We start from the raw sequence: 24,580 nt of genomic DNA, 5'->3' as shown, positions 1-24,580 counted from the left end.
ACTGCTACCAAATAAGCCATATTAACTTTGTTTGCATTTATTTGCAGATTGTAGTTGTTACCAATGGTTTTTTTTTTTTTCTATTTCAGTGGTAAAGGGTTATTCGTCATATGTATTCAGGTTTATGTGCTTAAATTCCTGTGTGGGTGGTCCAAATCGAAAACCATTACAGATTATTTTCACATTAGAAAAGGAGTAAGTATATTTATTTATGTGAATAATGGGAATTGTATCATAATAAATATTTATAAAGAAATGTGATTTGATATGAAACAAATTTACACGAATTACAATGTCAGATTTCCATACTAATAAGATCTTCAGCCCTACCCCTAATGTTTTCTTTAAATCTACCTCTAGATTTTTGTTATTTTTTTTATTTATTATTATTATTTTTTTACTTTGAACAGCTACTTAGCAGATTTCCCTTTCTTCCCTGCCCTCATGAGCTACACAGTAGTTATAATCACTGTCATTTCACACCATGTTGAAAAGGCCTGGCCTGTGTGTACATTTTTTTATACAGTGGATTGAGTTTTTTGATCTCAAATGAAAGTTTCATGGATTTTTTCCTAATGAAAGCTTGGGTTTTTTATCCTATAAAAGGGACAGTTCATCACTAGCATACATGCAATTTACAGATACTAATTTCCTCGGCCCAAATTCAAACCTGCCAACAACCCATCCTTTCTGTATGCCCATACCATTTTAAATTAATATGATAGTATAGGCTGCAATATGATCTTTCCATTGCCTCCATCTATCAGAACTTTCATTTTTGAAGATTCAAATGTTTGGTCAGTTTCTTTATTTCTTACCCATTCCTGTGCTCCATAGATTCAAAATTCCATTATAATGAATACCATTTTAATGAAAACAAAAGCCGCCTCTGTAGCCAGGTGGGAAGGAGCAGCAGTGCGTAGCACACGCTTCTTGATTAGGCCGGGGTTTGAGCCCGTCACCACCAAATACGGAGGATGCGGAAAGGTCAGGGAATGACCACCGCATATCATGGAGCAATATGGCCTTGGTTGCTAATGCTCCTGAAAACCAAACAACAAAACAACAATGAAAACAAAAAAAAAAGGATCCCCAATGACTTACCATATTGTAACAGAAATATTTCCAGATACAGATTTTGCTCTGCAGAAAGAGAACAATCATTGGCAGTTTCTGGATTTAGCTGTTGTTCTTTCTTGGATTAGAAATTCAGCTACAGAAAAATCTCTTTGGATTTAATCAGGTGGAGGTACAGTATTTTCATTGCTTGACTCTTCCATATTGGAGACTCAACAACTGATGCAATACCACCACTTTGCTTATTGAAGGCTTGAGGTGGTGAAACCCATGTTTAGTCTCCAGAGCAAAGTTTCCAACATCCCCCACAACCCTTCACTTCTTCAACCCATGCATACTACTAGAACTAATACTAATATAATCATCATCATCAGCATTTTCAGTCCACTGCAGATTGAAGGCCTCTCCAGCAACTTTCCAGTTTCTTCTGTTTTGTTTGCTGGCCATCTAGTTACTGCCCACAAACTTGAATTTCATCTGTCTATCTCTGTTTATTGTCTTCCAGGTTTTCTTTTAGCTTCTCTTGGGTACCATTCTGTTATTTTCTTAGTCCATCTGTCATCATGTCTTCGAACTATGTGTCCTGCTCAAGTCCATTTCAGTTCTTTAGTTTCAATAAGAATGTCCTTTATTTGTTTGCTGCCTAATTCATGTGTTTCTCTTCTTATCTAACAGTCTGATTCCTAATATAATTTATTCCATTCTTCGCTGTGTGGTTTCAGCTTCTCTTCCATTCTTTTTGTGAGTGCCCAAGTTACACTTCCATAAGTCATAGTGGGGAGTATACTAATATAATACTAATGTTACGTGGTGGATCATGTCATCAACTGGTGCAGTACTACTATTTGGCTCATTAGAGGTTTTAAGTGGTGAAATCCGTGTTTAGTCTCCAGAGCAAAGTTCACCCACAGCCTATGAAGATGGTACTAAGAACTATAGATTTTGATACCTCTCATGTTTGGGTTTTCATACAAAAAAAAAAAAAAAAATGGATCCCCAATGACTTATCATATTATTATAATGAAAAGAAGCTTTATTGGAAAAATTATGACTGTAACTATGTAGCTGATATTGTATATATGGTTATGGGGGAGAAAATAACAAGTGTTAGAATTAATAATCTATACTCAGGGCAATCAGAATCTACACATTTTTAATTGTACTAAAATTTAATGCATGAAAAAACAGTGTAACTTTAACCATTGACCCGTCTGGTGGGGTACGTTCCAACCCCAACTGGGTTCAGCAAGTTAATTCTATAATTTTTACTCTAATTACAGAGCTGAAACTCGCTATAGTTGGAGCCAGAACTGTTTTCTTGAATTTTCCCACTTAAATTTTCAAAACCTTCTATTGAATTTCACGCAAATGACAAAAATGTGACATCAAGTATGCATTTTTCTAGGCCTTTTCAATTAATTTTTTTACCCCCACCCTAATCAGCCTAGAGCTTATGAAACCTGACGATTGATTCGTTTCTTGGTGTAAAGCACGCGAATTTCTTTTCACGGAGAGTAGCAGTTCTGATAAACAACTCCGCCTGAATACGAGCGACGCGTGGGAAGTATAAATCACGTGACCACGTCTCTCGCATGCAGCCAGGAAGGGAGAAGTGTAAATAAACAAAAGACGCCCGGGGAGCTACTGTTTTTGACCTAAGAAGCAATAAAGCGATACAGTAACAATAACAGTTTATCAACTAATAAACTTTATCAAAGGTGAACAGATCGTATTTCCTATCTTCAACGTGTATTGTTCCTACGAACAGAAGATCAAGGAAATTCATCTGTTGGAAACGGGAAAAACTGGTGTAAAACTGATAACACTGCAATGCGCATTTGATAAAAAAAAAAAAGTTTGCTTTATTGTAATTGTTTTTAGTAAACAATATCGGAACAGCAGTTTCCTGGGTTTGATCTTCAAACCAAATTTCGAGAAAATATTTCTGTTTTTAGCTGCGTTATAAACTTTGAAAACTGGTGCATCAAAAGAAAGAAGAAAAAAATCATCCGCTATGAATAACGTTCTTTCTTGAAATGTGTATTGTTCACAAAACTGCAATATTTTTAACAATACAAAAGCTAACAGATTACGACTAACGTCTGCTCAAAATGTATTGTTAGAAGATATTTGCTTGTTACGCTTTGATGTCATCGCAAAGGGAGAAATTCTGTTTTAGTTCAGAAGCCGAATAAATTCATTATCCACGGTCATAAAGCTGTTCTGAGCTGCAATAAACAGATAAACTCCGCTGACAAATAGACTTACTCCCCATCACTTTTACTGTTTTACTGTGGTTTTTGGCAGATGAGTCGGTGACGCTAAATGCAGTGCGGTTTCTTGTACTCTCTCTCTCTCTATTTCAGGATCTCTGACCGTGTGGTCATCACGGAATATAAACAGAAAATTTGTTTGTCGGAATGCTGCCCATCAATTATCAACTCTTTTACCGACCTTCTAATGTATGTTGTGTTCAAATAATCCAATTTGCGATAGGCACATTATAGCCTTAGCAGCTTATGTGCCATTAAGCCTCCAGAACAACAACAACCACTTTGCGAAATTCGAAAGTGCTACATCAATTAGGAGCAAAAACTGTTTCCCCCAACATAATGAATTACTTTATAAGTATAATAATGATTTTACTGACTGGAAGAAAGTGTCTACAATAAAAGGCGAAAACATGCGGTCACTCAAAGGATAAGCAATACAGCGATGTTTGAAATTTATAATGCAGTTCACTAGCTAATATTTCCAGAGGAATTATTCTGGATTTTTTATCAAATGAGCACCAGACCAAAATCGGACTAATTAGTAATTCCGCATCCTAGGATGAACTGACTAATTAGAACCCCAGCATCTGTGATGAAATGTCGTGCACGATATTGTTCGCTACAACAATAACGTAAAGCAACAAAGTAAAACATTGTAACAGAGCAATAATGTGAAATATTGTTAGAAAGTAAAAATGCTAAATACTGTTCCCTAAAACAATTAGTACAGCAAAGTGGTTTTTTTTTTTTTTTTTCGTTTCTACTGTGGCTTTCAGTTGAATTTTCTTGATTTTGTGTCAGGAGACAGAATATGTATTGTAATTTCTTCGATATGTATTGTAATACATATTGAAGAAATTTACTTCCGCATCCTAGGATGAACTGACTAATTAGAACTCCAGCATCAGTGATGAAACGTCATGCACACCGATTTTGTTTGCTACAGCAATAATGTAAAGAAATGAAGAAAAATATTGTAACAGAGCTATAAAGCAAAATAATGTTAGAAAGTAAAATTGCAAAATATTGTTCTCTAAAACAATTGCAGTTTCGCCATCCTAGGATGAAGCTGCAATGCTATTTTTTTTATTATTATTTTTTTTGTATGTGTTTTTGTATGGGCGGCTCCTAGAACAAAAGTTCATCTCGGCCTCTTTGCTCTGTTCAGTTTTTACGCACTGTCAAGGTAAGGCCAGTGTGTGTTGTGTCGTGAAGAAAAAAAAAAAAAAAAAAATTGATCCCGCTTAGGAATATCCCATGTTGGATGAAAGCAGATGAAAAGGAAGGCAAGAGAGAGAGAGAAAAAAGTTTTTCATCCCGCACGGGAGAAAGTGACAGGAAAGAAAAACTGTGTTTGTGAGCTTATCTGTGTGTTCTGTATTGTGATGTGTTTTGGCATTTTGGCTACCTGGAAGCAGTGATCACCTGGATCCAGGTACTCGTCCTTAGCAGGAGGGCAAAGCCTTCCCTACTATCTGCACGCCCTCCTCCCTGGGGAACGAGTTTCCCAGGGAAGAAAGAAAAACTTGTATAAGATGAAGAGAGGGAAGGAGAAAAGAGGAGAAGAACTATCCCGGCCCAGGAAAGCCCCAATCCACGATCGATTGCTAGAACAACACAAGAAAAAAATAAAAATAATAAAATAAATAAATAATAATAATAAATTTTAAAAAATAATAATAAATAAAATAAATGAAAGTTAGCTCTCTGGACCTTTGACTATCTCTTGGCCTTCTCCCCACCAAAAGGGTATTTTTTATTTCTCTCTCTCTCTCTCTCTCTCTCTCTCTCTCCAGGGTCGGACTAGAAAGGGTGGACTCCCTCCCCTAAGGAGTTTTTTCCCCTCAAGTGAAAGAAGGGAATTGGAAATTTCATATGAACCCTGTTTTTCTTCATTCGGCGAACGGCTACTCTGTCAGTGCAAGAGAAGTGACTTTATTACAGTTGCAGCTCAGAATGGAATTCAAGCATTGAAACACATGACATTTTATGGTGAATTTTTCGGGCGTTGTGTGATAATGAAAATTCAATTTTTCTCTGGAAATTTTTTGATGGTATCAAATGCATATCAAGGAAATATTGAAGTATTCAATAACAATTACTTACAGTTTCCCAATCCCTCACTACAAGTAACGGATTGTGCTCACAATCTGTTACTAGATGCGCATTTTTTTTTTTTTTTTTACCGTTTGCACACCAGGTGAGATGCATGTGAAGTTCCTTCGATATCAGGTTTTCGAAGTTTATAACGCAGCTATGAATAGAAATATTTTCTTGAAATTTCGTAAGAAGATCAAATATACATCCATGAAACTGCTGTTCCGATTTAGTCCTCTAGAAACAATTACAATAAAGCGAACTTTTTTTTTTTATGAAATGCGCATTGTAGTGATCAGTTTTACGAGTTTCTTTTTCTTTTGTTTTCCTTCCGTTTCCAGTATGGCTTCCAGTAGATGAATTTCCTTGCTTTTTTGTTAGTAGATAATACATATTGAAGAAAGGAAATGCAATATTTTAGTTTTTCAAAACCAATTCGTTGCAATTCTTTCGTACAGCAATTACGAAAAGCAGTAAAGCAAACTGTTGTGAGAGAGCCATGCAAATTAGTGTTCGCAAGTAATGATGCTCAACTGTTTATTTTCCACCTAAGTTGTTTACAGTTTTATTTTCTCCTTGGATCACCTTGGTAACGATAATGACGTAAACTTGACCAGTCAATTATCTCTCTGCGTCTGTTGATTCGTTTTAGCCAGAGGCGCAAATTTTTGAACTAATGAAGTAACGCGTTTTATTTTCAAAGCTTGGATCTTGTTTTGCCGACATCAAAATTTAATAAATTGAAATGTGATCATACGTTTTTGCTGTTTTAGAGTGAATTAATAGTTTTTGCTGAGTGCTAAAGGTAGGAAATCAAAGAATATACTTCTGTTTATGTATATTGAGAGTTTCAATTTTGTAAATTGAGTAGAAATTATGGAAATTATTAGTTTTCTTCGGGGGGAGCAACTTTCAAGTTAAGGTTAAAAATTAGACAAAAACAGGGCGGACTTGGACAGGGTTAAAAATAGAGATTGACATATTAATATGTGAAAATGTAACAGTAAGTTTTATCCACTCTGCTGTGTGTTGTTTTTTAAAATTTTACGTTATTCAGTATTTCTTACAAATAAAATATGCTTTAAAAACAAATATTTTTACTTTTGTAGTATGCTTCTTTTTTTTTTTTTTTTTTTTTTTTTCATTTAATTAATTATTATTATTTTGAAGTTATATTTAAGTAAAATAAAGCAGAGATTACTATTTCTGTATATCTGAAAAGTGAAGTAGATTTTATACATATTATTTTATTTACCTATTATTTATACATAAGATTTTATAACAAGTTATAATGATTTCTTACAAAAATTTCAAATAATATTCACTAGAATGAAATTTTGGTACAACAAAATTATTCATGTACTCCCGAGAAGTTTGCTGGTAATAGGATTTTACTGTGGCTAATTTCTCTTTTCCTATAAATAATAATTTGATGATTTCTTGCTCTACTTATTCCATTGTTTATTTCCGTATCTAAAAAGGTGAAATAAAGTTACGTCTGTTTTACTTATCGCTAAATGCTAGTTTATTGCTCTGCTGGCAAATTAATATATGCTGACGATATAAAGTTTCTTACCTTAATCCCACCGTCTGCAAACCCAATGTCAATTACGTCTTCCATCACAGAGAACTTGACCGCCCTTTCAACTTACTTGAAGATGTTTGGATTAAACCTTAACCCTTCAAAATCTGCAATAATGATTTACTCATTGAAACAGCAACCAACAATAATTTAACCTTTAGTTTTAGGTACTCTCATTCCAGTGGTTTTGATCTGAAGCTGAAATTTAATGTTCACACAGAATACCTCCGGAAGCGATTTAACACCCTACGCTGGAGAGCAAAACAACACTTACTTCATTCCAACGATGCTGCAACCACTACCAGATATCTCCAAGCCATTGTTTATCCGGCTATATTATACGCTGCTGAAATTTGGGCATCTGTGTCGCCCTCACTTCATAAACGGTGTTCTCGTGTGAATACTGGACCCTGAAATGGGCCACAGATAAGCATCGCCGACCCCCTCAACAAAAAATAACTGACATGGCTGAGCAGCTAAATGTACCCAGGCTCCCAAGGTTAATTGACAGCAGTCATTTAATGACTTCAGTAAAAATGTACACAGGAGTGATAAACACCCCAAACATCTGGAATTTCTGTCAGTGGCACAATCCTCTGCCATCCTTGAGGTCAGAGCCCACACTAATCCTCAAATACAACCGGTTGAAACTGTGTAGTCAGTTCCTACCTGCCCAAGCACTCCCCAAAATTCAGACACTGCTCCGTCTTGGAGTCGACCTTCAGAAATTGGCTACCGACTACAAATACTGTCACATGCTCCTCGAGTGGATTACATCTGTGGAACCGGGATAATTTCCTCCATATGACGTTCAGTCCTCATATTTTCATTATTATAATTTTACATGTTTGTAACTCATAATTTCCATGTAACGGTAAATTTTTCCTTTTTTGCCAATTAATCTCATTTATAATGTAAAACTCCTGGCCATGTCGCCGTGTTGAGTATCATTGTCTCTAGTACATGTCCTGTACTTATTAGCAATAAAGAATTTATGAATTATACTGAAATTTAGGCATTAGCATTAGCATTAGTAGAGGCATTTGATGCAAGAAAGCAAGCTTATGCAGCATCAGCCAAAAAAAAAAAAAAAAAAACCCACTTCCACTTCACCCCTCTGTTCGTTCAAAATACCTGTCCAGCTGAGCCTTAAACTTATTTAGGCTATCAACCTCCACCACAAGGGATGGCAGTCTGTTCCACCAACCAACCACCCGCTGGCTAAAGGCAAATTTCCGCACGTCTATCCTACATCTGTCTTTCCTCAATTTGAATTTATGCCCTCTCAGGTGATTTTTCTGAGCTAGAGGAAGAATCCCATCAGCATTGAGCATGCTTAAACCATTCAAGGCTTTATACACCTCTATCAGATCACCTTGCTGGTGCCTAGTCTCCAGACACTGTAATTTGCAAAACTTAAGCCTTTCTTCGTAAGAGCACCCCTTTGTTCCATTCACTAATCTTGTTGCCCTTCTCTGTACTCATTCCAGCAGCTCTACGTCCTTCTTGAAATGAGGCCTCCAGACCTGTATACAGTACTCTAGGTGTGGCCTAACCATTGCCTTATACAAGGGAATAATCACCTCCTTATCCCTGCTGGAAAAATTCCTGTATATCATTGACAATACTCCATGAGCTACTCTTGCAGCCCGTCTGCACTGCTCAGAGAACTTCATATCTGCCTGCACAATCACCCCCAAATCCCTTTCATTCTCTACCACTGTCAGTGTAGTACCACAGAGTTGATACGTTGCTCTGGGGTTGCTGTTTCCCATGTGTAGTACTTTACATTTGTCAATGTTAAACTTCATTTGCCACCTCTCAGCCCATCTGCTCAACCTTTCCAGATCCTGTTGCAGCAGCATAGTGTCAGTAGTGTCCTTGACAACCCTGCCAACCTTTGTATCATCTGCAAACTTGGACATTAAGCTTGATATACCATCATCAATATCATTTATAAATACAGAAAACAATAATGGACCCAACACTGAGCCCTGAGGGACTCCACTAATAACATTAGTCCACGATGAGCAGTGTCCATTGATTGCCACTCTCTGTCTTCTCCCCCTCAACCACCCCTTTATCCATAGCAGCAATTTGCCTCCAATGTCACACTGCTCCAATTTGTGCAGCAGTCTTCCATGTGCAACAGTATCAAAAGCCTTTCTAAGATCCAAGTATATAATATCAAAGTTATTCCCTGCATCCAGTTCTTTTGTGACTGCATCATAGTATCCAATGAAGTTGGTCAGGCAAGACTTCCCCTTAACAAAACCATGCTGTGTCTGAGCTATAACTGAAGTCTTGTCTAAATGATCCTGCAGTGCCTCCATTAATTTTCCTGGAACAGAAGTTAAGCTCACAGGTCTATAATTACTTGTGTCAGCCTTTGATCCTCCTTTGTGAATTGGGGTCACATTTGCACATTTCCAGTCTATGGGTACCTCCTCTGAGTCCAAGGACGCTCTCATAATTATGGCTAAGGGTTTGCTTACTTCCTTTGCTGCCTCCTTTAATATAACTGGATAGATCCCATCCACCCCGGGTGCCTTTCTTGTGTTTATCTTCAACAGTTTCTCCTCCACTTTACTCCCAGTTATTTCAAGATTCTGTAGCTTACTGCTAGAGTTGAATACACCTCTGGCATTCCCCTTGCTGAATAACTCCTCATGTGTGAATGTCGATGCAAAATATTCATTTAGTTTGTTAGCTACCTGAGCAGGATCATCAACAGTTGACCCATCAGTATCAAGTGGACCAATCTGATTCATCCCCTTCCTTCTAGAGTTTACATAAGTAAAGAACTCTTTGCTGTTTTTCTTTGCATCCCTTGCCAAGGATTTCTCGTAATCTGCCTTCGCCTGCCTAACCTCCTTTGTAACTTGGTTGCATATCAACTTGTATCTATCATAGGCTTCTGTGTCATGTCTTAATTTATAAGTATCCCATGCATTTTTCTTCTCTGCCATATGCCTCATTAGTTCATCTGACATCCATTTTGGCCTAAACCTTGAACAATATTTCTTAGTTGGTATGTAAAGCCTAGTAGCTTCCAAGATAAGTTCTTTGAATGCTTCCCATTTTGAATTTGCTGTTGGTAACATCATCAGTTGGTCCCACTGTATAGAATTTAAATACTGTCTCAGTCCATCGTAGTCGCCTTTACGGAAGCAATAACCCTTCCCTTTACCCCTAATGGTAGTTACCTCTTTCAGTAAATCCCACTTCAGCACACTGTGATCACTGCCACCTAGTGGTTCATTTATCTGCAGATTCTTAATGCATGAAGAATCACTGCTGATAATCAAATCAAGAGTATTACTCCCTCTAGTTGCCTCCCGAACATGCTGATGTAGAAAACAATCATCCAATAAATCCACAAAAGCCCTGCTAGTGTGTGAGTAACCAGCCCCCAAATTCCAGTCAATATCTGGGAAATTAAAATCTCCCATTATAAGACTCTCTGATTTACTGGCCCACTCTATTTCCCTGTACAGTTCCTTATTATACTCATCAGAGTCATTAGGCCTATAGCACACTCCTACTCTCAATTTTGATCTCCCAATGCTTATGTCACACCAAACTGACTCAACACTGCACTGTCCAGCGATGTCGACTGGCTTCACTTCCTTGGTTTTTATGTGTTTCTTAACTAATAGCATAACCCCTCCCCCCTTCCTATCCTGTCTATCCTTTCTGTAGACGTTGTACTCCCCAAATTGCAGTTCTGCATCCCTTATATCTGTGTGACACCACGTCTCTGATATCCCAACAATATCTGCCTTTGATGTTTTGAGCAATACCTCAAATTCATCAAATTTATTTACTAAACTCCTAGCATTGGTGTACACGCAAGTATACCTGCACCTGTTTCTATTCTTAGCTGCCCTAACACAACCCATGTGTTTACTTGTACCGCAATGGCTCCCAGCAGTCTCTGAAATACCATGCATCTTGTTTTTCAGGCTTCTGCTCATTCTAATAGAAGCAGTGCAAGAATCTCTTTCACCTCTGCCAGTGGCTACTGTCAATCTATTGGTCTTTGTCTCCCCCCAAGCTAGCAGTTTTCCGACCCACCTAACACTGCCTCGATAGCATCAGCAAATATTCTTGCACCCTTTCTATTTAAGTGTATCCCATCCCTGTAGAAGCAATCTCTCCTGTTAACAAGTACAGTCCAGGCTGAAAAAAATTCTACCCCTTGAGCCTTGCACAATCTTTCCAGGGCCGAATTGATCGACAAGGCTCTCATCATATACTCCCTCCTATCGTGTCTGGGCAGAATTGCAGACACTTTCAAATTCAACCCTAATTCTCGGCTTTTGTTCAACAGTGACCTGTACTTGTTAAGTAATTCTGCCGGTCTCCTACTCTTAATATTATTAGTGCCAACGTGTACAACTATATCACCTTTTGTGCCCTTAAAAGATGATATTCGCTCTACAACGTCATCAACCTTTGCTTCTGGCATGTCTGTCAGAAGCAATGCACAGATAAAGGATAAATGCCAAAATAAAGTGCATTAATTATTTTGTTGTGAGCTAATGAAAGTATCAGCTGTTGTATGTTTTCTTTATATATAAATAAAAGCAATAAAAGTTAACATTACAAACACACGGACAGAAGTGCCTTTCTGTATCTTTTATTGATTCCCTTATGTAATGTCTTTTAAAGGTAGTCAACTTTTGTTTTTTATATTATTCTCATGGTAAGTTGGTAAATTTTCTACAACCTTGATAAGTACTTGATAATACCCTTATATATGAGGCAGTTCTTGAACTGATTTTTAGGAGCTAGAATACTATAGTAAGTTTTGAAGTGGAAAGTAATGATAACTTGACCAGCATCCATGGCAGAAGGAATTTATTTCTGGAAGGCTCTGAGGTTAGATGTCACATGCCCAATTAAACAGTAATACTGACAGCAATACATAGCATTGTTGAATGATATCACATTGTGCTCATCTTAACTTATAATAATTTGAATTCATTTGAGGCATAAATTATAAATATAAATTGTGTATTAGACATCTGTGCATTTATTTACTGTGTAAGCAGATCCTCATTGTTTCTTTGTTTATATATTTATTATTTTTTTAAAGTGGCATAATTTTTGGAAGACAGGCTGTTGAAGTACGAATTTGTGCCTGTCCTGGGAGAGATAAGAGGCATGAAGAGAAACAGTCAGAAGAAAAAAATGATTGTGAAAGTGATTCAGAAGGTAAATTTTGTTTATATTTATTTTTTCTAAGATATAAAAGCATCATTTATATGATGCTTTAATTCTTAATTTTTCTTCCTACTCTCTCTTTTCTCCTCTTCAGAGAAAACTTCTTATGGTATTCCATTTGCCCATTTTGTTTTTGTATAGAGGAGGAACAAAGCCATGTATGCTTAATATGTAAAAAGAATTTATTGTAGAAATTAGCACATATTGTTTTATGTGGATTATGCTCTTGTTTATTTTTAAAATGCATTAAATATCCATTATTATGCTTATAATGGGAAGGCTGCTGTATGTAACATTATTTAATGCATAAACCTAATTTAAGTGATCCAATATTAAGCACTGATCTGCCTAATGTAAATAAGCAGTGCAGTCAGTCCTCACGACATTGATATCAGCTGTAATTATTAAACAAATTTAATCCTACACCTTTTTTTAAAGCTTTTCTATTTTGATGCTGGTGGACTAATTAATTTAAACTTTTAATTTTATTAGCAAATTAAAAAATTTGCCAATAAATTTTTAAAATATTAATGACGACTCTGTTATTAATGGATAATGCCACTTAACAATCTCTTTTTCTGTAGTAGTAGCTTGTCCGCAGTGACACACTGCTCCAGTTTATGCAATAATCATTTACATAAGACTGTATCAAAAGCTTTACTGAAATCTAAGTAAATTGTGTCAAGTTATTCCTTTTATCCAAAGTTTCTTTAGTTATAACCTCTCAGTTATTGGATTAATGAGACATGATCCATTGTTAATAAAGCCATGCAGTGATCCCTTTATAATTCCATTCCTATTGTGATGTTTTCATATTATATCCTTAACTAAGGATTCCATGATCTTCCCTGGCACAGAAATCAAACTGGGTTTGTAGTTGCTTATTTCACCATTTGTAAATAAGAGAAATTAGCATTAGCATTAGCATTAGTAGAGGCATTTGATGCAAGAAAGCAAGCTTATGCAGCATCAGCCAAAAAAAAAAAAAAAAAAAAAGTAACATAAATAAATAAAAATAACCACTTCCACTTCACCCCTCTGTTCGTTCGAAATACCTGTCCAGCTGAGCCTTAAACTTATTTAGGCTATCAACTTCCACGACAAGGGATGGAAGTCTGTTCCACCCACCAACCACCCGCTGGCTAAAGGCAAATTTCCGCACATCTATCCTACATCTGTCTTTCCTCAATTTGAATTTATGCCCTCTCAGGTGATTTTTCTGAGCTAGAGGAAGAATCCCATCAGCATTGAGCATGCTCAAACCATTCAAGGCTTTGTACACCTCTATCAGATCACCCCGCTGGTGCCTAGTTTCCAGACACTGTAATTTGCAAAACTTAAGCCTTTCTTCGTAAGAGAACCCCTTTGTCCCATTCACCAATCTAGTTGCCCTTCTCTGTACTCGTTCCAGCAGCTCTACATCCTTCCTGAAATGAGGCCTCCAGGCCTGTATACAGTACTCTAGGTGTGGCCTGACCATTGCCTTATACAAGGGAATAATCACCTCCTTATCCCTGCTAGAAAAATTCCTATATATCATTGACAATACACCATGAGCTACTCTTGCAGCTCGTCTGCACTGCTCAGAGAACTTCATATCTGCCTGTACCACCACCCCCAGGTCCCTTTCATTCTCTACCACTGTCAGTGTAGTACCACAGAGTTGATACGTTGCTCTGGGGTTGCTGTTTCCCATATGTAGTACTTTACATTTGTCAATGTTAAACTTCATTTGCCACCTCGAAGCCCATCTGCTCAACCTTTCCAAATCCTGTTGCAGCAGCATAGTGTCAGTAGTGTCCTTGACAACCCTGCCAACCTTCGTATCGTCTGCAAACTTGGACATTAAGCCTGATATACCATCATCAATATCATTTATAAATACAGAAAACAATAAAGGCCCCAATACTGAACCCTGAGGGACTCCACTAATAACATTAGTCCACGATGAGCAGTGTCCATTGATTACCACTCTCTGTCTTCTCCCCCTCAACCACCCCTTTATCCATAGCAGCAACTTGCCTCCAATGCCACACTGCTCCAATTTGTGCAGCAGTCTTCCATGTGCAACAGTATCAAAAGCCTTTCTAAGATCCAAGTATATAATATCAAAGTTATTCCCTGCATCCAGTTCTTTTGTGACTGCATCATAGTATCCAATCAAATTGGTCAGGCAAGACTTCCCCTTAACAAAACCATGCTGTGTCCTAGCTATAACTGAAGTCTTGTCTAGATGATCCTGCAGTGCTTCTTTCACCAGTGCCTCCATTAATTTTCCGGGAACAGAAGTTAAACTCACAGGTCTATAATTACTTGTGTCAGCCTTTGATCCCCCTTTGTGAATTGGGGTCACATTTGCACATTTCCAGTCAATGGGTACCTCCCCTGAGTCCAAGGAAGCTCTCATAATTATGGCTAAGGGTTTGCTTACCTCCTTTGCTGCCTCCTTTAATATAACTGGATAGATCCCATCCACCCCAGGTGCCTTTCTTGTGTTTATCTTCAACAATTTCTCCTCCACTTTGCTCTCAGTTATTACAAGATTCTCTAGCTTACTGCTAGAGTTGAATACACCTCTGGCATTCCCCTTGCTGAATAACTCCTCATGTGTGAATGTCGATGCAAAATATTCATTTAGTTTGTTAGCTACCCGAGCAGGGTCATCAACAGTTGACCCATCGATCTCAAGTGGACCAATCTGATTCATCCCCTTCCTTCTAGAGTTTACATAAGTAAAGAACTCTTTGCTGTTTTTCTTCGCATCCCTTGCCAAGGATCTCTCGTAATCTGCCTTCGCCTGCCTAACCTCCTTTGTAACTTGGTTACAGATCAACTTGTATCTATCATAGGCGTCCGTGTCACGTGTTAATTTGTATGTATCCCATGCATTTTTCTTCTCTGCCATATGCCTCATTAGTTCATCTGACAACCATTTAGGCCTAAACCTTGAACAATATTTCTTAGTTGGTATGTAAAGCCTAGTAGCTTCCACGATAAGTTCTTTGAATGCTTCCCATTTTGAATTTGCTGTTGGCAATATCATCAGTTGATCCCACTGTATAGAATTTAAATACTGTCTCAGTCCATTGTAGTCGCCTTTACGAAAGCAATACCCCTTCCCTTTACCCCTAATGGTAGTTACCTCTTTGAGTAACTCCCACTTCAGCACACTGTGATCACTGCCACCAAGTGGTTCATTTATCTGCAGATTCTTAATGCATGAAGAATCACTACTGATAATCAAATCAAGAGTATTACTCCCTCTAGTTGCCTCCCGAACATGCTGATGTAGAAAACAATCATCCAATAAATCCACAAAAGCCTTGCTACTGTGTGAGTGACCAGCCCCCAAATTCCAGTCAATATCTGGGAAATTAAAATCCCCCATTATAAGACTCTCTGATTTACTGGCCCACTCTATTTCTCCGAACAGTTTCTTATTATACTCATCAGAGTCATTAGGCCTATAGCACACTCCTACTCTCAATTTTGATCTCCCAATGCTTATGTCACACCAAACTGACTCGACACTGCACTGTCCAGCGATGTCGACTGGCTTCACTTCCTTGGATTTTATGTGTTTTTTAACTAATAGCATAACCCCTCCTCCCTTCCTATCCTGTCTATCCTTTCTGTAGACATTGTACTCCCCAAATTCCAGTTCTGCATTTCTTATATCTGTGTGACACCACGTCTCTGAAATCCCCACAATATCTGCCTTTGATGTTTTGAGCAATACCTCAAATTCATCAAATTTATTTACTAAACTCCTAGCATTGGTGTACACACAAGTATACATGCACCTGTTCTTTTTCTTAGCTACCCTAACACAACCCATGTGTTTACTTGTACCCCAATGATTCCCAGCAGTCTCTGAAATATCCTGCATCTTATTTTCCAGGCTGCGGCTCATTCCAATAGAAGCAGTGCAAGAATCACTTTCACCTCTGCCAGTGGCTACTGTTAATCTATTAGTCCTTGTATCCCCCCAATCTAGCAGTTTTCCGACCCACCTAACAATGCCTCGATAGCATCAGCAAACATTCTTGCACCCTTTCTATTTAAGTGTATCCCATCCCTGTAGAAGCAGTCTCTCCTGTTAACAAGTACAGACCAGGCTGAAAAAAATTCTACCCCTTGAGCCCTGCACAATCTTTCCAGGGCCGAATTGATTGACAGGGCTCTCATCATATACTCCCTCCTATCGTGTCTGGGCAGAATTGCAGACACTTTCAATTTCAACCCTAATTCACGGCTTTTTTTCATCAGTGACCTGTACTTGTCAAGTAATTCCACCGGTCTCCTACTCTTAATGTCATTAGTGCCAACGTGTACAACTATATCACCTTTTGTGCCCTTAAAAGATGATATCCGCTCTACAACGTCATCAACTTTTGCCCCTGGCAGACATACCCTGGTCCTATTCCACCTATCCTTTTTACAAAGCATGTTTCCCGTTTCCCTGACAATAGAGTCACCAACAACTACTAGTTCCTTTGGGACCAGCGCATTCTGCCTTGGGGGTTGCCGCTGTGTTCCGCGATGACCAAGTGCAAGCTCTGGCATTGGTGTGGGCAGCTGTGAGCTTGATGGGCCCCTCACTTGTAATCCTTCGAGGGCATCCACCCTATCCTTCAAGCTCTCATATAGGCCCATAACAACGCTGAGTTGTCGCCTTATCTCCTTACACTCCTTGCATCGCACACACACAAAGACATCCCCCATGGCAGTATCATGTCCCATACTTGACTGCTCCGCAAACATCAAGCAAATAGTGCATCTTACAAGGCTGTGATTCAGAGGACAACTGCCCCCCTCAGTTCTCCCCTGGGCCACAGCATTCCCATTAGCTTGAGCCCTTTGCTTTGCTGCTCTGGTTTGAGTCATGATTTAGATTTACTTTCAATAAAATTTCAATTTCTGTACAAAATTAAATCCTAAACTTGTATCCAAACACAGTTATAACGCTATATTTATGTTTCAGTAACGAGTGTTATCTACGGAATATTTACGTTTCAGTAACGAGTGTTATCTACGAAATATTTACGTTTCAGTAACGAGTGTTATCTGCGAAATCCCTTTATATAACTTTCGTATCAAGTTATGTATTAATTATTTGTTTTTACTAATTATTTATGTTACGTAACCTAAGTGGTTATATGTATAATTAATTATGTTAAATAAAATTAATTATATTACGTTTGTAATCTAAGTCGTTATATGTATTTATTTAAACGTACAATTTAACTGCTAACGAAGTTCAACTAACGCTATCTAGTACGGTATATCGTATCACAAAGGCGGGAAAATTACGAACGGTTAGCGGAGTTGAAACACGTGGAAACCTTTACCGATACTTTTATGCAATTACAAGGCCGAGTAAAGAATAAATACACCATATTAATCAGAAAATCACAAAATAATGTTATACTACTAAATTTAAATCAAAAGTTTTAGAAAAACAATAATTTCAAATCAATAAATAAGAAAAATCCACTTAGCAGCTTTGAAAACGACCGTCTCTAGTAGCCTCGATTCCACCCTGGTCTCGGAGTCATAAGTTTTTCTTAGGAAGATCGGATCCTGCTTCGAAGTGATCACTACAAAGTCTTGAATATGGCGACGGAGACCAATTAGGTCGATTAATGGCAATTACCCATCTAGCACGTTGCTCAGCATTTGCTGGAAATCTAAAAAATCTTCTTGGCAAACCTTTATTTTGCCTGTTGGTGCACCCAGGGGCAGAACATGAAATAACCATTTTAAAATAAAGCAAAGTTACCTTCACTTTTGCTTTTCATGCGTTTCACCGCCGTCCAGCAAACAACCTTCTCGAAGAGCAGTTTAACAACAATAGCACGTGAATGTTTGCACATCTCCAGTCAGGGACTGCCCCTGAATCCCAGAATGCTCTCATTATGAGAGCTAAAGGTTTTCTTAACTCTTTTGCTATGTCATTCTTATAATTTAACCCCAGGGGCTCGCATGTGGTGAGTATGGGCTTGGCAAACCCTGGGTCCTGGGCTGGATATCATCATTCTTCTCTTTCTCTTTCTTGGTGAGTCCTCTCTCTCTCAGGGTAACTCGGGGATTTTTTTTTTTTTTTTTTTTTGTTTGTTTGGTGTAGCATAAGCCTCAGGCTTCCTTGCACCATATGACTAACAATAATTGGACAGATTCTGGCACTTCTTTGGCACCTTGTTCACTTTTAATTTTTATAACTTCTTTTAGTCCCTTCTCAGTTATGCTGTTACTGCAGATACCAAGCAAACCAGTATGGTTGATTCCTTTTCTTTTACTGCTAACATCTTCAAAAAATTTCTTTCTACTATTCTTTGCACTCTTAGTTAAGGATTTCTTATAATCTACCTTAGTATGCCAAAATTATTGAGTCTCTTTATTACTGACTAATTTATATTTACTGGAGGATTCAGAGTCTCCTGATAATTTATGATCATTCCATGCATCTTTTGTTCTTCTCTACTACTAAGATCATTAATTCTTTTGTTATAAATTTTGGTCTTTATCTAGAACAATACTTTTTGTTGGTATAAAAATCTTAATGGTTTTTGGAATAAGTTCCTTAAATATCTTCCATTTGATATTTGTATTTGTTAAAGTTACTATTTGGTTCCACTGAAAAGAATTTTAAAGATGTCTCAGACAATGAAAATCCTTCTTAAAACAAAATCACTATGATCATTGCTTGCCACTGGTTTCTTTTTATTTTAAAATTCTTAACATTTTATGGGTTCTTACCAATAACCCGACTGGGTATACTTCTCTCCATTGTGGCATCTCTGACATGCTGATGTAAGAAGCAGTCATTGAGCAATTCCAGAAATGCCTGATTATTAGGTGAGTGAGCAACCCAAAAGTTCCAGTCAATCTCTGAAAATTAAAATTGCACATAATGAGGCATTCTGATTTGGTGGCCCTCTCTATTTCTCTATTTGTCTCTTAAGATTGTTGTTATACTCATTACACTAGTCTGGTTTATAACACACTCCTATTTATATTATGCCATACTAATTCATTATTATTCAAAGGTATCTTGCAGGAAATCCCAGTAAACTGCAGTTTGTACAGCAAGTTCCCATATGGAAATATGCAGATCCTTTGCTAAAGTCTAAGTGCACAGTGTTAAAACTGTTTCTTGCATCTAACTTCTTTGTGACACTTCATATTAGTTTATAAGATTGGTCAAACAAGATTTCTCTTAAGGTGCCTCCGTAGCCAGGTGGGCAGGAGGAGCAGTGCATAGCACACGCTTCTTGATTAGACCGGGGTTCGAGCCCGTGACCACCAAATATGGAGGATGCGGAAATGTCAGAGAACGACCACCGCGTATCCCCTGAGCAATATGGCCTTAGTTGCTAATGCTCCTAAAAATCAAATAACAAACAAACAAACATTTCTCTTAAAGCCACAATGTGCTTTGTTATGCTTCTCAAGATATGATCTTGTAAAACACTTTTGAGCTTAGACTCCATGACCTTCTTGTCAGTGGTTAACCCTTTGGCAGTTGTGCAGGACCTGACAGATGGCCTTCAACATATATTGTTGAAGTATTGTTAATTAATGATTAAAAATCAGAATTTTATTCTTAACTTCCTAAATATAGTCAAACTTTTATTCCAGTTGTTTTGGAAGTGAAAAATTATTGTTTACTTGTAATTAAAAATGTGAATTACATGTCAGGGCTCTGTCAGCTATTAACAGTTTTTGCCTTTTCCATCAATGTGCTAGTTTTGCTTTCATTTCCTTGTAAACAACATGTTTAAATGTTGTTTATAAGGCAATGCAGATACCATTATTATTATAATAATGGTATCTGCATTTATAGTAATAATAGTAAATTGGCATATTGGATGACATAAGGTGTTGGCTACTGAAGGTGATTCCTCTTTGGTTTATGTTTAATTGTTGTAAAAAATGTGTTTGTCTCTATTATTGATGTAGAATGGATTCTTGCTCTGATTATTAATGTATATGCAGATATAAGTTTCTAAATTTTGGACTTTTGATGGTTCTCTGAACAGGAAAATAGAAGTGACTATTAGTTACATGTTATATATTAAGACCATAACTTTGTATTTTTCATTTTCATCAGTATTAATATATAACTATGATAAATTATCTAAAAAACTTGGTTTTCTCTTTCGCTCTCGGCATTACTTTTCTTCCAAACAGCTGCTCACTCTGTATAAATCGCAAATCAGCCCTGCCATGGAATATTGTTCCCACATCTGGGATGGTGCCCCCAAAACCTCTCTCAGGCTTTTTGATTCCATTCAGAAGAGGGCAGTTAGGTTAATTAATGATTCATCTCTAACAGAGTCTCTCCACTTGCTTTCTCATAGACATACTGTTTCTGCTGCATGCCTCTTCTACAGATACTTTCATGGGCTCTGTTCTTCTGAATTAGCTTCTATAATTCCCGCTCTCTCTTTCAAAACAGTCTGAACACGTGCCACCACCAGCCAACATCCATTTACTGTCCAACATCAAACCCACAGAACCAACTTTTCATCTTCCTCATTTATTCATTCAACCGCCGTTTTCTGGAACAACCTTCCTTCATACATATTTCCTGAAAATTACAATCTACAGAAGTTCAAGTCCAATGTCAACAAATATCTTCTTTCATCTTCTCAACCTCCAACCCAAGCACGGTACTAAGTACTATAGGTTCTAATACCTCTCGTGTTTGGGGTTCACATAAAAAAAAAAAAAAATCTTTTAAATTATGCATAACAAACAGCAATATTTTAATATTTAAATAAGTTTTTTAATAAAAATATTTACGAAGTACTGCAATCCATTAAGAAAAATAATATTGGAGTATACCAATATTAAGAAATATTGGTATACTCCAAGCAAAATAATTTGGTTTTTGTTTCTTGGAAAACACTTTTTCCAGAAACAAAAGCCAAAGTTGGAAACCTGTTTACTCTTTTTACCCAATAAAAATTTATGGTTGACAAATAAGAAACAGATTTTGTTAGTAGTTTCCAGATTAAAATTTTAAATTGAATTACTTCAGCACACCTGCCAATTCTGAATTGGAAGTTTACCAATAATTGGTTTATCTTCCTATTTTCCAATAAGTTTAGTTTTAATATACCGGTATTGCATGAAAGGCATTATATAGAATAAATATTTAAAATTTATTAAAAATTAGCTGCTGCTCGACTCCCATTATCTCATGGTTATCTCTATGTTATCTGGAGTCATATCCTTGATTTTTAATAGATTTTGAAGTTTAAATTTTCTTCCATTTTTGATCACATTTGTATTATTTTTCAAATTTACAAATAATGTTGTTATTTTTTAAAATACCAACATGCTGAATTATCTGCTTAATTATTTAAGCAAATGATTTGCTTAAAAGGGGTATGTAAGGTGTCTCCTTTTGTTTATCATTCCACTACTTCTGCCAAACCTTCCTTAAATTTATTCAGACTACTTGCCACCACAATGCTAAGTGGAAGTTTATTATCATTAGCATTAGCATTAGCATTAGTAGAGGCATATGATGCAAGAAAGCAAGCTTATTCAGCATCAGCCAAAAAAAAAAAAAAAAAAAAAAAAAACAACCACTACTCCCATTTCACCCCTCCGTTCGTTTGAAATACCTGTCCAGCTGAGCCATAAATTTGTTTAGGCTATCAACTTCAACAACAAGCGATGGGAGTCTATTCCACAAACCAACTGCCCACTGGGTAAAGGCAAATTTCCGCACATCTATCCGACATCCGTCCTTCCTCAATTTGAATTTATGCCCTCTCAGGTGATTATTCTGAGCAAGAGGAAGAATCCCATCGGCATTGAGCATGCTCAAGCCATTCAAAGCCTTATACACCTCTATCAGATCACCTCACCGATGCCTAGTCTCCAGGCTCTGTAATTTGCAAAACTTAAGCCTTTCTTCGTAAGAGCAACCCTTTGTTCCATTCACTAATCTTGTTGCCCTTCTCTGTACTCGTTCCAGCAGCTCTACATCCTTCTTGAAATGAGGCCTCCAGACCTGTATACAGTACTCAAGGTGTGGCCTGACCAATGCCTTATACAAGGGAATAATCACATCCCTGTCCCTGCTAGAAAAATTCCTGTATATCATTGACAAGACACCATGAGCTACTCTTGCAGCTCATCTGCACTGCTCAGAGAACTTCATATCTGCCTGCACAATTACCCCCAGGTCCTTTTCATTCTCTACCACTGTCAGTGTAGTACCACAGAGTTGATACGTTGATCTGGGGTTACTGTTTCCCATATGTAGTACTTTACATTTGTCAATGTTAAACTTCATTTGCCACCTCTCAGCCCATCTGCTCAACCTTTCCAGATCCTGTTACAGCAGCATAGTATCAGTAGTGTCCTTAACAACCCTGCCAACCTTGGTATCGTCTGCAAACTTGGACATTAAGCCTGATACACCATCATCAATGTCATTTATAAATACAGAAAACAACAATGGACCCAACACTGAACCCTGAGGAACTCCACTAATAACATTAGTCCACGTTGAGCAGTGTCCATTGATTACCACTCTCTGTCTTCTGCCACTCAACCATCCCTTTATCCATAGCAGCAATTTGCCTCCAATGCCACACTTCTCCAATTTGTGCAGCAGTCTTCCATGCGCAACAGTATCAAAAGCCTTTCTAAGATTCAAATATATAATATCAAAGTTATTCCCTGCATCCAGTTCTTTTGTGACTACATCACAGTATCCAATCAAATTGGTCAGACAAGACCTGCCCTTAACAAAACCATGCTGTGTCTGAGCTATAACTGAATTCTTGTCCAGATGATCCTGCAGTGCTTCTTTAACCAGTGCCTCCATTAATTTTCCTGGAACCGAAGTTAAACTAACAGGTCTATAATTACTTGTGTCAGCCTTTGATCCTCCTTTGTGAATTGGGGTTACATTTGCACATCTCCAGTCCATGGGTACCTCCCCTGAGTCCAAAGAAGCTCTCATAATTATGGCTAGGGGTTTGCTTACTTCCTTTGTTGCCTCCTTTAATATAACTGGATAGATCCCATCCACCCCGGGTGCCTTTTTTATGTTTATCCTCAACAATTTCTCCTCCACTTCCCTCTCAGTTATTAGAAAATAATCTAGCTCACTGCCAATGTTTACTTCACCTACGACATTCCCCTTCCTGAATAACTCCTCATGTGTGAATGTAGATGCAAAATACTCGTTTAGATTGTTAGCCACCTGAGCTGGATCCTCAACTGTTGAACCATCAACATCCAGTGGACCAATCTGATTCATCCCTTTCCTTCTTGAGTTTAAATAGGTAAAGAACTCTTTTCTGTTTTTCTTTGCATCCTTTGCCAAGGATTTCTCATAATCTGCCTTTGCCTGCCTAATCTCCTTTGTGACTTGATTACAGACCAACTTATATCTATCATAGGCTTCCATGTCGCCCATTAATTTGTATGTATCCCCTCCATTTTTCTTCTCTGCCATATGTCTCATTAGTTCATCTGACAACCATTTAGGCCTGAACCTTGAACAATATTTCTTGGTTGGTATGTAAAGCCTGGTAGCTTCCAAGATTAGTTCCTTGAATGCTTCCCATTTTGAATTTGCTGTTGGTAACATCATCAGTTGGTCCCACTGTATAGAATTTAAATACTGTCTCAGACCATCATAGTCGCCTTTACGAAAGCAAAAACCCTTCCCTTTACCTCTGATGGTAGTTACCTCCTTGAGTAAATCCCACTTCAGCACACTGTGATCACTGCCACCCAGTGGTTCCTTTATCTGCAGATTCCTAGCGCCTCCGTAGCCAGGTGAGAAGGAGCACCAGTGCGTAGCACAAGCTTCTTGATTAGACCGGGGTTCGAGCCCGTCACCACCAAATATGGAGCATGCGGAAAGGTCAGGGAATGACCACCGCACCGGAGCAATATGGCCTTAGTTGCTAATGCTCCTAAAAACCAAATAACAACACCAAAAACAGCAGATTCCTAATGCATGAAGAATCACTACTGATAATCAGATCAAGAGTATTACTCCCTCTAGTTGCCTCCCGAACATGCTGCTGTAGAAAACAATCATCCAATAAATCCACAAAAGCCTTGCTAGTGTGTGAGTGACCAACCCACAAATTCCAGTCAATATCTGGGAAATTAAAATCCCCCATTATAAGACTCTCTGATTTACTGGCCCAGTCTATTTCCCTGTACAGTATCTTATTATACTCATCAGAGTCATTAGGCCTATAGCACACTCCTACTCTCAATTTTGATTTACCTATGCTTATGTCACACCAAACTGACTCGACACTGCCCTGTCCAT

The 24,580-nt window shown here is 37.7% G+C and overlaps 1 protein-coding gene across 1 annotated transcript in view; it reads left to right on the top strand.

Moving 5' to 3' along the window:
• LOC150087723 (tumor protein p73-like) overlaps positions 1-24,580 on the top strand; it is a 104,342-nt gene that overhangs the window by 59,399 nt on the left and 20,363 nt on the right. The window contains exons 8-9 of the mRNA XM_090369920.1: positions 90-195; positions 12,131-12,249. Of these exons, the coding sequence (XP_090226046.1) occupies positions 90-195; positions 12,131-12,249 (225 nt within the window). The remainder of the gene's footprint in view (positions 1-89; positions 196-12,130; positions 12,250-24,580) is intronic.

The sequence above is a fragment of the Mastigoproctus giganteus genome, chromosome 3 (genome assembly GCF_048544385.1).
Source record: "Mastigoproctus giganteus isolate SK-2022 chromosome 3, ASM4854438v1, whole genome shotgun sequence".
In the NCBI taxonomy this organism is placed as follows: Eukaryota; Metazoa; Arthropoda; class Arachnida; order Uropygi; family Thelyphonidae; genus Mastigoproctus; species Mastigoproctus giganteus.
Note: the sequence above shows the minus strand (reverse complement) of the source record. Positions and strands in the feature narration are given on the sequence as shown.